Source organism: Lithobates pipiens, unplaced genomic scaffold, assembly GCF_037356315.1.
Source record: "Lithobates pipiens isolate NorthernLeopardFrog02 unplaced genomic scaffold, aLitPip1_a1.2 Scaffold_8, whole genome shotgun sequence".
NCBI classification, from domain to species: Eukaryota; Metazoa; Chordata; class Amphibia; order Anura; family Ranidae; genus Lithobates; species Lithobates pipiens.
Window position 1 is genome coordinate 253,721,034 of NW_027507903.1, and position 16,324 is coordinate 253,737,357.

A 16,324-nucleotide genomic window follows, 5' to 3' on the forward strand; every position below is an offset into this window, starting at 1 on the left:
TAAAAGCCATATTTCTTCATGCATAAGGATGAGGTAATTTTTATGTCCTCATCCTGAATTCCTACCAAAAGTGGTAACAGGTTTTCATTTAAACCAAGATATTATTCCTCCTTTCTCCCCAGAGCCTTAATCCTAGGGAAGAGAAGGTACTACATTCTCTTGATGTAGTAAGAGTGATCAGAGTCAGGTTTGCAAAACACAGGTTTTGTTTGTACTGCCAGAGGGTCCAAGATGTGGACAGGCGGCGTCAAGATCCACTGTTTTCCAAATGGATTTGTCAAGTGATTATTCAAGCTTCAGCTTAAAGAAAATGCTTTCTTCTCAGATTAACCACTTTCAGACCGGACCATTTTGCTGGTAAATGACCAGAGGTCTTTTTACACTTTGGCACTGCGCTGCTTTAACTGGTAATTGCGCGGTCATGCAATGTTGTACCCAAACAAAATTTGCGTCCTTTTCTTCCCACAAATAGAGCTTTCTTTTGATGGTATTTGATTGCCTCTGCGATTTTTATTTTTTGCGATATAAACGTAAAAAGACCGCAAATTTTGAAAAAAAATTATATTTTCTACTTTTTGTTATTAGAAAAATCCAATAAACTCAATTTTAGTCATACATTTAGGCCAAAATGTATTCAGCCACATGTCTTTGGTAAAAAAAAAGTCAATAATTGTATATTTATTGGTTTGCGCAAAAGTTGTCACATCTACAAACTAAGGTACGTTTTCTGGAATTTACGCAGCTTTTAGTTTACGACTGCCTATCTCATTTCTTGAGGTGCTAAAATGGCAGGGCAGTACAAAACCCCCCCAAATGACCCCATTTTGGAAAGTAGACCCCCTAAGGAAATTGATAAGAGGCATGTTGAGCCCATTAAATATTTTATTTTTTTGCCTCAAGCGATTGAATAATGACAAAAAAAAATTTTTATTTTTTTTTTTACACAAAGTTGTCACTAAATGATATATTGCTCACACATGCTATGGGCGTATGTGAAATGACACCCCAAAATAAATTCTGCTGCTTCTCCTGAGTACGGGGATACCACATATGTGGGACTTTTTGGGAGCCTAGCCGCGTACGGGGCCCCGAAAACCAAGCACCGCCTTCAGGCTTTCTAAGGGCGTTACAGTTTTGAAGGCCATAAAATGCCAAGATGGCACAAACCCCCCCCCAAATGACCCCATTTTGGAAAGTAGACACCCCTAAATTTAGGGGTACACTAGTGAGACTAGGTAATAAATGGCGGGTGCCCTGAAACTATAAAAAAATAACTAACCAACCAGCGTCACCTGTAACAGTTATATGGTGATCACTGGTGAAAGGGTTAACTAGGGGGCAATCAGGGGGCTTTATGCGGTAGTATATGGGGGTCCCTGGCGCTATAAAAAGCTGCAGCGAACCTAAATACCTACCTGCCTAACTAGCGTCACCTGTGACACTAATACAGCGATCAGAAAAACGATCGCTTATTAGGCTGGGTTCACACTGGAGCGATGCGGGAACGCCACGAATGCGCGGCGGGTTCCCGCATCGCATGCCTCCCGGCGGCAGTTCACACTGCCCTATGCGAACTGCTGGGAGTGTCAGTGAAATGTTACTGACACCCCCAGATCAGTTCGCATATCGCAGTGCGATCTGCAAACTCGGATCGCATGGTGTGAACACCCATGCGATCCGATTCTGCTGCGGGCCAAAAAAAGGGTCCCGTGCGAATTTGCGGCGGGTGTGGCGGGTGCGGCGAATGGCTGAACTCGAATCGCACAGAGATCGGATGTGATTTGCACTGCAGTGCGGTGCGAATCACATTCGTTCTCATAAACCGCTGCAATGTGAACCCAGCTTTAGTGACACTGGCGACGGGGGGTGATCACGGGGTTAAACCTTTATTGGGGGGGTTAGGGGGGTACCTTAGAACTAAAGGGGGCTAACCCTAACTGCCCTAACAGTTATTAGTCACAAATGACACCCGCCGGGTGATCAGGGGGTTAAACCTTTATTAGGTAATAAATGGCGGGTGCCCTGAAACTATAAAAAATAACTAACCAACCAGCGTCACCTGTAACAGTTATATGGTGATCACTGGTGAAAGGGTTAACTAGGGGGCAATCAGGGGGCTTTATGCGGTAGTATATGGGGGTCCCTGGCGCTATAAAAAGCTGCGGCGAACCTAAATACCTACCTGCCTAACTAGCGTCACCTGTGACACTAATACAGCGATCAGAAAAACGATCGCTTATTAGGCTGGGTTCACACTGGAGCGATGCGGGAACGCCACGAATGCGCGGCGGGTTCCCGCATCGCATGCCTCCCGGCGGCAGTTCACACTGCCCTATGCGAACTGCTGGGAGTGTCAGTGAAATGTTACTGACACCCCCAGATCAGTTCGCATATCGCAGTGCGATCTGCAAACTCGGATCGCATGGTGTGAACACCCATGCGATCCGATTCTGCTGCGGGCCAAAAAAAGGGTCCCGTGCGAATTTGCGGCGGGTGTGGCGGGTGCGGCGAATGGCTGAACTCGAATCGCACAGAGATCGGATGTGATTTGCACTGCAGTGCGGTGCGAATCACATTCGTTCTCATAAACCGCTGCAATGTGAACCCAGCCTTAGTGACACTGGCGACGGGGGTGATCACGGGGTTAAACCTTTATTGGGGGGGTTAGGGGGGTACATTAGAACTAAAGGGGGCTAACTCTAACTGCCCTAACAGTTATTACAGTCACAAATGACACCAATGCAAAAAAAAAAAAATGACATTGGTGTCACTGTGACTGGGGGGCAGGGGTAATTGGGGGTGTGATCGGGGGGTAAAGGGGGGGTGTGAGTGTGCCTGGCATGTTCTACTGTGTGTGTAGAGTGTTGGTGCAACTCACCGATCCGCTCTCCTCCGTGTCGGAACGAAAAATACCGACACGGAGGAGAGAATACATCACTTCCTCTCCTGTGTTTACATTACAGGAGAGGAAGTGATGTCACGGGGGATTTCTATTCGTCGGGAGCGATCGCGAGGGGGTGGTCATGAATGAATGGCCGCCCCCTCGTCCCGGATCGCTCCCGGACGAAAACCGACCGCCGCAGGCACCGGGCGGGGGCCCGATCGGGCCCCCGACCCGCGGGAGGCAAGGGACGTACATGTAAGCCCTTATGCCTGCCCGTGCCATTCTGCCGACGTACATCGGCGTGCGGCGGTAGGCAACTGGTTAAGAGCACACTTATCCAGGGCGATTAGTGCCTCTTGGGTGGTACATCATCAGGCCTCTATGGCTCAAATCTGTGAGACTTCGACATGTTCTTCGGTTCATATGTTTATCAGATTTTATCGAATCAATATTAAAGGTCACGAGGATATTGCCTTTGGGCACAGTATACTGGAGGCTGCAGTTCTCTCTCTTCTCCCCCCCCCCCCCCCCCCCCCCATTCAGTTGCCATTGCTATTGGACATCCCACATAGTAATTACTATGGCTCTGTCCCCCGATGTAAGAAGAAAAAATAGGATTTTTATAACAGCTTACCTGTAAAATCCTTTTCTTTGATGTACATCAGGGAACACAGAAGTCCCTCCTCCTTTCTTATTATACACTTGTATTGCTTGGCTACAAAACTGAGGACTCCCAGTAATGGGAGGGGTTATATGGGGAAAGTACACACCTTAGGGGCATACCAGTGTCCAGCACCTGTCGGTCTGATATATAACCCACATAGTAATTACTATGGCTTTGTTTCCCCTGATGTACATCAAAGAAAAGGATTTTACAGTTAAGCTTTTATAAAAATCCTATTCTGCGGGAAACACTGGCACGGCAGCCTATTTAAATGAATGGGCTGCTGTGCCCCGCACACACAGTTGTGAACCTAGCATCACTCCAATTATCCTGATCATCCATGCCATGGGAATGAAAGGGGAAATCCAATATTTTGTGTTGCCCATTAGCAGAATTAGAGGAGAAATCTTCCAAAAGGTGGCATTTTTTCTCAAGCCAGTTTAGGCTCGGTTCACGCTTCTGCGACTTGGAATCCGACTTGTGAGACCCCAAGTAACATGACCTGTGAAATCCCATTTTAGTCAATGAGAGGTGTCTTAATTGGCACTACTGAAGTCACTCTGACTTTATAAAAGGTTCCTGTACTACAAGACAACTTCTGTCTGACTTGTACCCATGTGATTTGGATCTGAAATTACAGGAACATTACCTAGGAATTCCCTGTGGTGTAGCCACTCCCTTGCTTCAAAGTTGCACTCAAGTCACCAGGAAGTTGCCTGGAAAGTTGCACCGAAAGTTGTGACTTTCTGGTCACAGTAGTGTAGTAGTGGAAATCTCTCTATTGAGTAAACACTGTGTGTATGTATGTATGTATGTTAGATCTCTCAACAGAAAATGTATTATGGGTAGGAAATGCTATACAGGTGAAAGAAGTACTCCTATTTCAAGCCATACACATTTATATATTGCTTCAGATTTTGTTCTGTCATATCAGCAAATATATAAAAAATAGTAAAGATTGAGACTAAAACTAGGGGTGTTTTACCACTAACACGGCCGCGCTGTCAGTGTGAAAGGGCTCTTACTCTCTTGCTTCCAGATATTCCTGAATGAAATTCATAATTTCATAATTTTTTTTTTTCCTGTGAATGTGGAGCCTTAGAGATTCCCAGGAGATTCTCAGTCCAGTTCTTAAGCAGACTCTCGTAATTTACTCCCATATGAACCACAGTAATGCAACTTTGAGTAGTATAGCTGTGCCTGCAAGGCTTGTGTTTTCTACTGAATTCGTGAACTATTTGGGAATAGGTGCATGAACTGCTACACTGAATTTCACAATGTTGGAGTCCTTTAAATCTTAATTGATATTCGTTTAGATTGCAGCTAAAATGGAGATAAAACCTACAAGAGACCGATGATTGGAGTCTTTGCCCACTGGAAATTGTTAAACCTCTTTTACAGGGTTGACATCCTTAGAACAAAAAGATCAAACTATGGGATTACATGAATTCCTAAATATTTGCGCGGTTACCAATTCAACAACCTCATTAAAAATAAAAGGCACATGAATGAAACCAACACATTGACAGTACAACCGCAGATGCCCAATAACATGAACTGGCTGGAAGACTGTTTTTTCTCTAATGGTTATGGTATTTGAACACAATAAGATCTTGTACTCATGGGCTTTGGATACTGGTAGCCTGCCTAGAGGGAAGCCATAATAATGGGCATCCTCAAACATGGCTTGAATGGTGAATGGCATATTCATTCTCATCACCATGTTGTACAGAATGAAGCAAATGCTTCTCTTGATTGCATAAATCTGCCAAGCCCTTCATTATAATATACTAAAAGGGGTGATCAGGCGCTACACACCCTTTGGAATCCTGTCTTTCTATGATGTCAAAACTAAGTTTTATGTTAAGTGATGATATGAATTATTAATTTGGGTAGTTTTTCAAGGTCATTTTGCAAAATCCTTGTAAACAGGGACTCGGGAAATTCCTTTAGTCACACAGCCTGTGCCTTTGGCACTCCAGTATGGAACAACAGAAGACTACTTCCCTTGCTATTGAAATACTTTTTTTTTCTGTTAAGGGTTGAGATAAAGTGATAAGAATGAGGGCCAAGTTCATTTGGCAGTCAGCAGAAAGTTTCTAATCGTGCAGCCTTCTAGGGTTTTACATGAAAAAGTGAAAAAAAATCATATGGTTAAACCTATGGGTACTGAGTATTAGTGTGTTCTAGCTCTCTGGGGAGAGCCAAATGTAATTGTTTGTTTTTAATCCATTTTCTAAAGCTGGCCATAAATTGAATCTCTGTTCAGCCGGGACCAGCCATGATTCATACCATCTGTGGTCAGGCTGGTTATACCAAAGTTGATTCATCAAATGACTTGGGTACAGCCAGCCTGAATTTTTTTTTTTTTTTTTGTGTGATTACAGCCAGCAGGTATAGACGCTTGCAGTGATCATTGTGTTCTGCCGACAGCCTCTCCATCGGCAGAACACAGGTGCAGTGGGAGGGATTTCCCCCAAGACGCTGACTGTGTTGATTTTGGGGGGGGGGAAGAATCTAATTATTTTCCTTCCACTCGTGGTGGAAGGAAAGAATATCTCATGATCTATGGGCTTCTTAACTGCCTAATGCATATGTATGACAGTAAGGCAGATGGGCCTTAATCCCAGCATTCCACACATAGGCATCTACGGTGCACCACTGTTATGTGCCGATGGAGCGCTGAGTGCACACTCACCAAACTGTTAGACAGCTCCATGTCATCGATCATGATGGGGAGCTGGTGGAAAGAAGGGCTCCAGAGCATGTGACCGCAAAATACAGCAGCACATAATTGGGAACTTTGTCCCACCTCCTGTCGTTCACAACCCCTTAAAAAAGCCGGTGGGAGGCACTGGCAAAGGCTTAACGTTCCTGGGGTTAGGCTTTAAAGTGTAGGAAAAAGGCCAGACTTTATATGAAGCACGCAGTCAATAGTGAGGGGTCAGAAATTTATATATTATAAAACGTGAACAATTCCATCCAAATGGGTACATAGGTCACAAATTTATATTACATATATTTAAATTTATATCTGTATTTCACATTGCATATACAAAGGCTCATAGTTCATCTATATTACGTATATCAATATTGTATCAATATTACACATTGCATGTACAGAGGCTCTACGCGTTTCGTGGAGTATTTATATCCACTCTTCAGGAGCAACAAGTGTGTTATCTGTGTTACGTGCTTGCTCTCGAGCCACTGGTTTATGCGTCCATTAGACACACAGAGCCGAAGCCATTGTTCACATCGTTGGCTTGGATTGGGCTCAGGTAAGGATTGGGTGGGGGCTGCGGAGCTCGCTGCACACAAAGGTATAGATTTTAGTGCTTTTATTTTTTTTATTGTGTATCTAGTTAATTTTTATTATGAGATTTTTTTTTTTTTTTTTTTTTTTTGTAACCTTCTTGCATAGAATGCATGATGGTAAAAAAAAAAAAACCTTCAGCCTTTAGAACCACTTTAAACCCGAGCAAATTTAGGGCTGTCATTCTTGTGACACTATAGAATTCATCTTGGTTCCTCCTACTGACTACTACATAAAAGATTTTGCAAGGAGTAGGTGGTTGGAGGGGTGTTGCAAGTGCGAAGCCAGTACAGACCGTAATGAGATACTGCCAGAAGATGGAGGAAGACTGACATGCAAGGAGGGAGAGGACAAGGCTAGGAAAATTACTTCTTTCTGAAGTAGTCACATTTTCCAGCAAGTCCTAAGGTAGATTTCAAATTTTATGGAAAGGAAAAACCATGCAAGTAAGTTAACAGGGTCTCTTTAAAATTCTGGCTGTGCTCTGTTCAGTTAGTTTCATCAAGTGCTATATTATGGTGTGTACAGGAAACGTTTTTTGGTATTTACAATTCAGAATAGTAAGTGACATGCCAGTAGGGCTGAAACTATTATTTTCATCGATTTAGTTGGCCAATTTTATTGTTTCTATTAATCGGATTCTAACCTTTAAAAGTGAGGTGTATAATTGAGTTAATATGTAAAGTTTAAGAATATTTTTTTTTTAATTTATATATATTTTTTAAAATATCTCTATGCAGTGGTAATTATAAATAACTAACTATATGGTTAGGGAGCAAATTATCTAATCCACTCTGAGAATAACAGACTGTATGTACAAGTGTTATACTTGCTTGCGCTGTGTAATGTTTTTGCACAGAGCAGCCCTGATTCTCCTCTTCTGGGTTCCCCCAAAAAGGCTTCTGGCTCCTCCTGCCTTCAGATTGCCCCAATAGCAAGCTGTAATGTATAGTATAGAGTGTCCCTAATAGGAAGGTAAACAAAAACTTCTGACTTTAGAACTACTCACTTCCTACCCAGGGCTACATGTCCCATGAGGCATTGCTCCTCACACATTCACATTCGCAAGTTCTCAGGCACTTACTGACATGGGTGGTGTACTGAGCTGAATGTGTGCTGCACTGTGTCTTCTGACATATATGGACGGTGTACTGATCTGTAAGTGTGCTGTACCTTTATTTCCGGATATGTAAACGCATAATGCATTTTGTATGCAGGCCTACTAATCAGCTGGCCAATTAATCAGTTATGAAAATGGTTGACAACTATTTTCATAATCGAATAGTTGACAATTAAGCCATTTGTTTCTTCGGCCCTACATGCCAGTGTAAGCAAACTATTGTAAAAGCTTTATTAAACCCAAAAATGCGATCAAGCTTATCAATCATTAGTTGTGGTGGCTGCATTTTGTTCTTTTTTGTGGGCTTTTCCCCCTTCTGTGTTCACTCGGCGATCCAGCCAGTTACTTCCTATATTTAGGTGCCTACACTCTGGGTGAAGGGGCAACAGAGACCCCCCTTGGACAGCGGCATTGTCAATCTGGGGAAGAGGAGTTTTAGATGTGCTAGCCGTTTTTAATACAATAACAAACTGAAGTTTAACTCAGGCTAACACACTTTAAAGGGGAAGCTCTGCTTGTCTCCCTGACAACCCAATGCCCCCCGCCTCCTTCCCTCTGCTGCCACATTTAGCACCCTTTTTTGAGGTGGGGGGGGGGTTTGTGGGTACCTGGTTTTGACAGGTACCTGCTCCCACTTACGGCTCAAAAGTTCAAACCCTCCTTCCCCGTAGATGACCCATTCACAAAGCGCAGCAGGAAACAGGCGGCAGCACCCGATAGCAAATTTTTATGTTGCACTAAAATATGTAAATGTATGCAAATTAAATTCATTACATACATTTTAATTACAATATTTTGTATACAAACTGCGGTATAAATTTCTCCTAAATTATAAAAATGTAATAGCATACTAGTTTTCTTGTTGCTTACACAAATTATTCAAAATTGTTATTTTATCAATGTCAGTGCTCATAATCGACTCGGGGGAGGACATGGCAGGATTTCTGGACAGGTAAGTGCCTTAATAATAAAAGTCAGCAGCCACAGTATTTTTTCTGAAAGAGCCGTTTTGTTCATATTGGGATAAAGGTTTTGCATAAATAAAAGCTGACCATTTGTAAGCACCCCTGTCAATGTTAAATTATTAGAGGGCTGACGCAAAACGGCTACATCTGCAGGACAGCCTATTTGGTTGAAAAATAGCAGCCTTACTGCTGGATCGCCTTGTGAAAATAAAGAACTCCTAAAAAAATAAAATAAAAACCTAATGCAGACACCACATTAATTCCACTTTAATATTTCAAGCAAGAAACATGTTGCACGCTGTGCATTTTGAAAGCCGCTTTTAGATGGAGCACGTGGAGCCCTGTTATTTGTCCAGTGTGCAATTCATAGATCTGGGCAGCCACATACTGTATCTCTCGAGTTTTAGAAAGTGCTTTTGAGCTGTTGGTCTCTAAAGAGGTTTCCAATTTGTTGCTAAGCTATTTTCTATATTTTGCTCGGAGTGATTCAGCTGATTTAATTACTGGGAACATGCGTTTTTTGATTTCAAAGTCAACTCTACAAGAAACAGAATTGTATAATTGATCTTCATCCAAATAAACCTCCAGCTTTTAATGTTCACTTTTTAGATGATCTAGGTGTACAACTTGTAAACTGTCATCATCTGTATGGCCAGCATGGTCAGCAAGACCCTTTTTAAAGGATCCGTAAATCTAAGAGGGATATGTCTGCTGATATTCAGTGATGTCTGCAGTCACTTGTTGATTTCCGTTATCTTCGTGGCTTTATTTTGATGAAGTTGCCTCTCCATGATCCTTGGTACGGTTCCGTCTAATTTGAACTTGAAGCCAGGCAATAGTGTATTTTCTTTCATATCATGATGGTTCATTTGCCTAGATCTAATTCCCCATCATACCTTCCTTACTCCCTCCCTTGCCTGTACCTCTGTACTAGCTTTCAGTTGGAAAGCTGGGGGAAGTGTCAAATGACTGAGTGTGGTAATTACTGCACTTATATTCCATTGAGAACTACAAGTTCGCTAAATTCAGAAGGGAAAGTGGCGTCAGGAGATGAACCCTCACACTGTCATGAGGAAGGGGGGTGGGGGTGCATGGCTACATGTTGCTAAAGGTGGAGTTGGTCTTTAAGAAAAGTCAGCCAGTGTCATTTGCACAAATCTCAAAGTACCTATAGTAAGTAAGGCTCGGTTCACACAGGGGCGGCACGACTTGCAGCGCCGCGACCTGCACACGATCAGCGGCGACTTGCAAAACGACTTCTGTATGGAAGTCAATGCAAGTCACCTGAAGTCGCCCCAAAGTAGTACAGGAACCTTTTTTCTAAGTCGGAGCGACTTGAATCGCTCCTATTAGAATGGTTCCATAGTACAGAACGGAGCATGACTTGTCAGGCGGCGAAGTCGCCTGGACAAGTCGCCCCTGTGTGAACCGAGCCTTAGTCATCATCTTAACTTTTATTACTTTTTACTATGTGTACACTGAAGTGCCAGAATTGCTTGCCAATCTCTAGCAAGCCTATAACTGTTTTTCATAATCCAGATCATGATTCATGGGATAATTATGGGTAATAAATCAAACACTCCTGCACCTGCTGATTCTTCTAAATGTCTCGGACCTCCCCTAACTGCTTCTTTCATTTATCTGATATGGCTGAAATGTGAAAATTCCCTGCCATTTAAACCGACAATAACTATGAACTCCAGCTAAAGCCTGCCTGTCCTTTTTTCTGTATTTATTTTTTAATATAGTAAATCTCTGTCGGTAATACTTACCTGAAACAGATGTTTAAATTGAAATTTTAAACTGCTGCCCAGGTCAATTTGACCAGACAGGTGAGGTGGTAGTGTAGGCCTTCACCTCTGTTTAGGGAAGGTGGTTTCAGTGTGACATAAATGACCTCCTTCATACATCTTTAGGCCTCTTTCACACGGGGCGGATCAGTAATGATCCGCCCCGTGAAGATCCGCTCGCTCAGCGGGGATCGCTCCGTTGTCCCCGCTGAGCCGGCTGCGGACAGGGCGGTCTCCGCACACTGTGCAGGGACCGCCCTGTCAGATCTCCGCTCTCCTCTATGGGGATCGGATGAGCACGGACCGTCTGTCTGTGTTCATCCGATCCGCTCTGCAGACGGATAGAAAAATAGGATTTTCCTCCGTCTGCAGAATCGGACTGTTGCGGAGGCGGACGAAATCGGGTGTCTGCGGATGCTCATCCGCAGACACCCGCTATCCCATAGGGATGAATGTATGTCCGTATTTCATCCGCAAACGGATGGATGAAATACGGACATATCGTCTGCATGCGTGAAAGGGGCCTTACAATAGTCTGTCTTTTCAGTGGAAAATTTGTACTTCCTTGCCCTCCAGAGAATTCCTTTGTCCTTTTTAGGTAAATGTTGACTAGAGTCTTGACCTGACAAATTACCTTTCCTATGTTGGACCATGGGTTTGTATTCAACCGTTTTAGTTAATATCATGAATATTGAGGTAGATTAACCATTTTTGTAAATATTTTGTTATCTTTTCATATAACACTGAAGAAATTACACTTTGCTAGAATGTAAGGGCCGGTTCACACTGCGGCGCGAGGCGACACGGCTCGCCTCGCCTCGCTCCCGCAAGTTGTCCCCATTGAGTACAATGGAACCGTTCTGAGAGGAGCGACTCGAGTCGCTCCGACTCAGAAAAAAGGTTCCTGTACTACTTCGGGGCGACTTCGGGGGCGACTTGCATTGACTTCTATGCAGAAGTCCTCTGCAAGTCGCCGCTGACCCCCCCTGCAAGTCGCGGCGAGGAAGTCGGAGACGCCTCGCCGCGGCTCGCAGTGTGAACCGGCCCTAAAGTAGTGAGTGTACAGCTTGTATAACAGTGTAAATTTGCTGTCCCCTCAACATAACTCAACATGCAGCCATTAATGTCTAAACCTCTGGCAACAAAAGTGAGTACATCCCTAAGTGAAAATATCCAAATTGGACCCAATTAGCTGTTTTCCCTCCCCAATGGCATGTGACTCATTAGTGTTACAAGGTCTTAGATGTGAATGGGGAGTAAGTGTGTTAAATTTGGTGTGATCGCTCTCACGCTGGTCACTGGAGGTTCAACATGGCACCTCATGGCAAACAACTCTGAGGATCTGAAAAAAAAAATTTGCTCTACATAAAGATGACCTAGGCTATAAGATTGCCAAGACCCTAAAATTGAGCTGCAACACGGTGGCCAAGACCATACAACGGTTGAACAGGCCTCGCCATGGTCGACCAAAGAAGTTGTTGTGTGCACATTCTCAGCATCCTATCCAGAGTTTGTCTTTGGGAAATGGGTGTCTCAGCCAATGGGGGAGGGGATGTCCCCGAAAAGCTGAGGCTCTCTAGCACATCTCTGAACGCCAGAGGCTCTAATGGGCTTCAAAATAGGATGGGCTTCTGGCACAGAGCATTGTGCTTTGAGCCCACACAGGTGTTTCAATAGCGATTATTCATTCAATGTTGTAACACTGATCCTCAGTCTGGGCCAATCAGAAGCGGGTCTGAGACCCGTTTTCCATTGGCCAAATAGAGAAGAGTGCCAATTGACTGCCGTAGAAGAGGGAGGAAACTGAAGCCGCCGCAATGCCTGTGGAAAGCAGGGGAAGCCACTGCCAGTGAAGTCCGGGAGAAGCACTGCACATAGATGAAAGTTCTACATATTTGAACAAGCCGTAAAAAAAAAAAAAAAAAAAAATGTTAAAACAAGCCACCTTTACCATTGTAGTTGTAGGCATTGTGGAGAAACGTGTCTTCTGAATACTCAAAAGAAGCACTGCAATTTTATTATTTTATTTATTTATTTTTTGCACCAAAAATTGCCAGCCTACCAACGCTCTAATGTAAAAACACTACAGACGTTGAAGCAGAATTTCACTAAAAAACAGTTCTGCTTTCCTCCTCCTAGATTTGGAGCATAACTTTTTAGGTGGAGAGCAGGTATCTAGTTTTGACAGGTACCCACTCCTAACTTGTCCTGGAATCGCCTAGGCAAGTTCACCCCCTCCCGGTTTACCCAATATCTTCTGGGACATGTCATGGGTCCCAGGAGGCTGCTGGACCATTTGCACGGCTCGCATATGCACAGTGGAGAGATGGCTGTCAAGTTGCAAGGCTTCACACTCGGCGTGGTGGTGCCAGGGACCTTAAGAGCACTTTAGAAATCCTGCCCTGTACTCACCCAGGCCAGGTTCTTGACAGGTAAGAGTCTTATTAAAAGGTTTGCAGCTACAGCATTTTGTAGCTGCTGACTTTTTTTTTTTTTTTTTTTTTTTTTTTGTGACTGGAGAACTGCTTTAAGCTGTTTAAAAAGGACTGCTGTGATGTTTTGAGGATCGTTGAGAATGAATTGCTGACATCATAGGAAGGTATAGTCAGGGGTGACTTGTGTTAAAGCTGTTTTACTGCTTGTTATACATTTTGTAAATAATTGTCCATAATCTGGCACCAGTCAATTTATTTTTTAGCAGAATTATAACAAAAACATTCAAACTGATCAGCTGTAAAAGTTGCCTGTAGGACTTAAATGTGGTTTTTATATTAGATTCTTTGCATATTCAATGTGTGAATGTCCTGAACTGCGGTGATAAGTTGTATGATTTTAATGATTTTGGAAAGCATCCAAAGCAATACCCTTTTCCAGCTGGACAAAGCTTGCTAGGGACTGTCAGTCTAGAGTAGTAAAAATCGCCACTGGTTTATATTTTCTTCTAATTGTTTTAATGTATTTAATGCCACATGCAGTGAATTGTTGGGTATGTTTTTGCAACCGTTCCTACCCATTTCTTTTCTTCTTTTTTTTTTTTTTTTTTTTTTTTTTTTTTTATATATTGTACTTGGTGCTTTGTTATAAACTGCAGTTGTATACTGCTGAATATTGAAAATGCTTTTAAACATAAAAAAAAGGATATTTTGCGGGATTATGTGTAACGCTAAAACTTCCAGATAAGTGACTATTAGCCATTCAGTAGATGACGTGAACTGGCTGTCATTGTGGTATGGTACGTTTTTAGCCATCAATGTGTAGCCATAATAAATGATCAAATTGCTTAATGATGATTTTTACTTCATACCACACAAACAAAACTGGTACCATTCTTTAGAACGGATGGTTGGCTAGCTTGTAATAACAATCGATGCGGCTCAGGTGTTAAAAGCAAGGACGTACAACCCCCACCGCCACTCGCCTGAGCTCTCCTGTCGCACCAGCCGGCCCGTCCGCTGGCTGGCCGAAGACCTGAACAAAGCCAATGCTTCATTCGGGTTTTGGATCTAGTAGCCCGGAAGCAATGTCATGACATCACTTCCCGGATTACTGCCATCTTAAAGGCGCCAGTTTTTAACCCCTTTAGCCCTGGAAGGATTTACCCCCTTCCTGACCAGAGCACTTTTTGGGATATGGCACTACGTTGATTTAACTGACAATTGTGCGGTCGGGCGAACAAAAAAAGCGAAATTTTGAAAAAAAAAATACTTTTTGCTATAATATCCCCCAAAAATATATATTTAAAAAAAATATATTTTTTCAGTTTAGGCCAATATGTATTCTTCTACATATTTTTGGTAAAAACAAAAACACAATAAGTGGTGGGGGATGGATAGATTTATGCACATGTTTGTGTGTGGTGTTTGTTTTTTTGCCTGTAAAGTGTGTATGTACCATATTTGTCGGCGTATAACACGTACTTCCCCCCCCCCCCCCCCCTAAAATCAGAAAGAAATCGGGGGTGCGTGTTATACGCTGATCCCCCCACTGTTTCTATACCCTTCTGCCGCTCTCTGCGGTTTCCGGGTATTTTAGGCCATCTTTGGCCGAGTGTGGCTGAAAATACCCGAAGGCTGCCATTTTTAAATGGCAAACACACTAACGACGCGGCAAATGACTGGCATGACTGCAATAGAAGGCTGCAAATGGCTGATAAGGCGGCATTGATGGGCATTTTCTTTTCTATTCCCTCCTAAACTTGGGGTGCGTGTCATACGTCGATAAATAAGATATATGTATGTGTGTATGTATGTATGTATGTATGTATGTATGTATGTGTGTATATATATATATATATATATATATATATATATATATATATATTAATAATTTTAAACAAGGTGAACTTAAAAGTATAAGAATACCTACTTTCCGTATGCTGTAATATTGTATGTGCAATTTGTCATTCCTTCAAGGCCATTGACTGCAAACCCTGTGCATGAGGCCTTCCTAAAAGTACCCATACACTTGTACATCAGAAATGTATGTATTGTGCATAGGTAGATGGGTACTGGTAAAAAAAAAATAGTGTCAGCCTTGAAAAATGTCGGGTTTATCACAGAAACCACCTAACATGATCAGCTGAGAAAAACTGACCTATTTAGTATGTAGACTTGAGACTGGGCCAAAGGTTGCTACTTTCATGGTGATTGATCGGAAGACGGATCTGTCCAAGTACAATCGTTGTTGCTTAATCTCTGGAGATTTAGTCATTGGCAGCTGCCTGCTATAATTACAGGACAAGGAAGGTGACACAAGTCTTCAGCATTTCTTCCTGTTACCATTGCAGTAAACTGTTTGCATGTTCGCAGAAGCACAGGAAAGCCTTCGTAAAACAAGGAATTCACATCTCATTCCATCCATACACTGCACTGCACTGATGGCCAAAAAGCCTGAATCAGCTGCATGCAGTTTGTAATATAACATTAGGCTGTATTTTCACTGTACTTGGTGGTTGTTGACATCTAAGGGAATGGAAGTCTCTGTTCTTAAATCTCCATTGCTCACTGCACTGCTATGCAGTATGGCTTCATGATGAATGTGAGCGCTGCTTTCCCCTTAATGCTTCATCTGGGGAAGGAATGTCCCTGAGCCACCCCATCTGTTACACAAGGAATGGCAAAAAAAACGTTATTTTACAAAACAAAATATATATATTTTTTCAATATCAAGGAGGGGGGGGGGTCACCACAAGACAGATAATATAATATATAATATATAATCATAATATAACATTTATGGTAAGTACCAATACATCAGACTTCACTATACATAATCACATGCACAAGAAAAACAAGTATTGGGTATTGCGTGGAGATACGTCCTCTCTTGCATTCCCTTATCGATTGGCAGAGGACAGGGCCCCCTGCCCCTAGTTCCTCCTCTTTTTCCGATTAATGATAAGGTAAAAGTAGGGAAGGGGGGGCAGGTAAGGGTGGGGGGGGGGGGAGAAAGCATAACGGGGGCTCCAGGCTATGGGCTTGGTACAGTTGGTGAGGTGTTCTGTGTCCCTAGAAGATGCTGACCCTCTGCAGACTAGAGGAAGATCAGCCATTTGTCCCAGGTTTTCTTGTAGGTCTCTTGCCTAT

The 16,324-nt window shown here is 42.9% G+C and overlaps 1 protein-coding gene across 2 annotated transcripts in view; it reads left to right on the forward strand.

Moving 5' to 3' along the window:
• Positions 1-16,324, forward strand: part of TMCC3 (transmembrane and coiled-coil domain family 3) — a 98,699-nt gene that overhangs the window by 31,751 nt on the left and 50,624 nt on the right. The window contains exon 1 of one of the 2 annotated variants that reach the window (XM_077470583.1): positions 7,187-7,310. The exons of the other annotated variant lie outside the window; for it this stretch is intronic. Within the exon in view, the coding sequence (XP_077326709.1) occupies positions 7,305-7,310 (6 nt within the window). The 5' untranslated portion in view covers positions 7,187-7,304. Of the gene's footprint in view, positions 1-7,186; positions 7,311-16,324 lie in introns of those variants that run through there. 2 annotated transcript variants of the gene reach the window in all.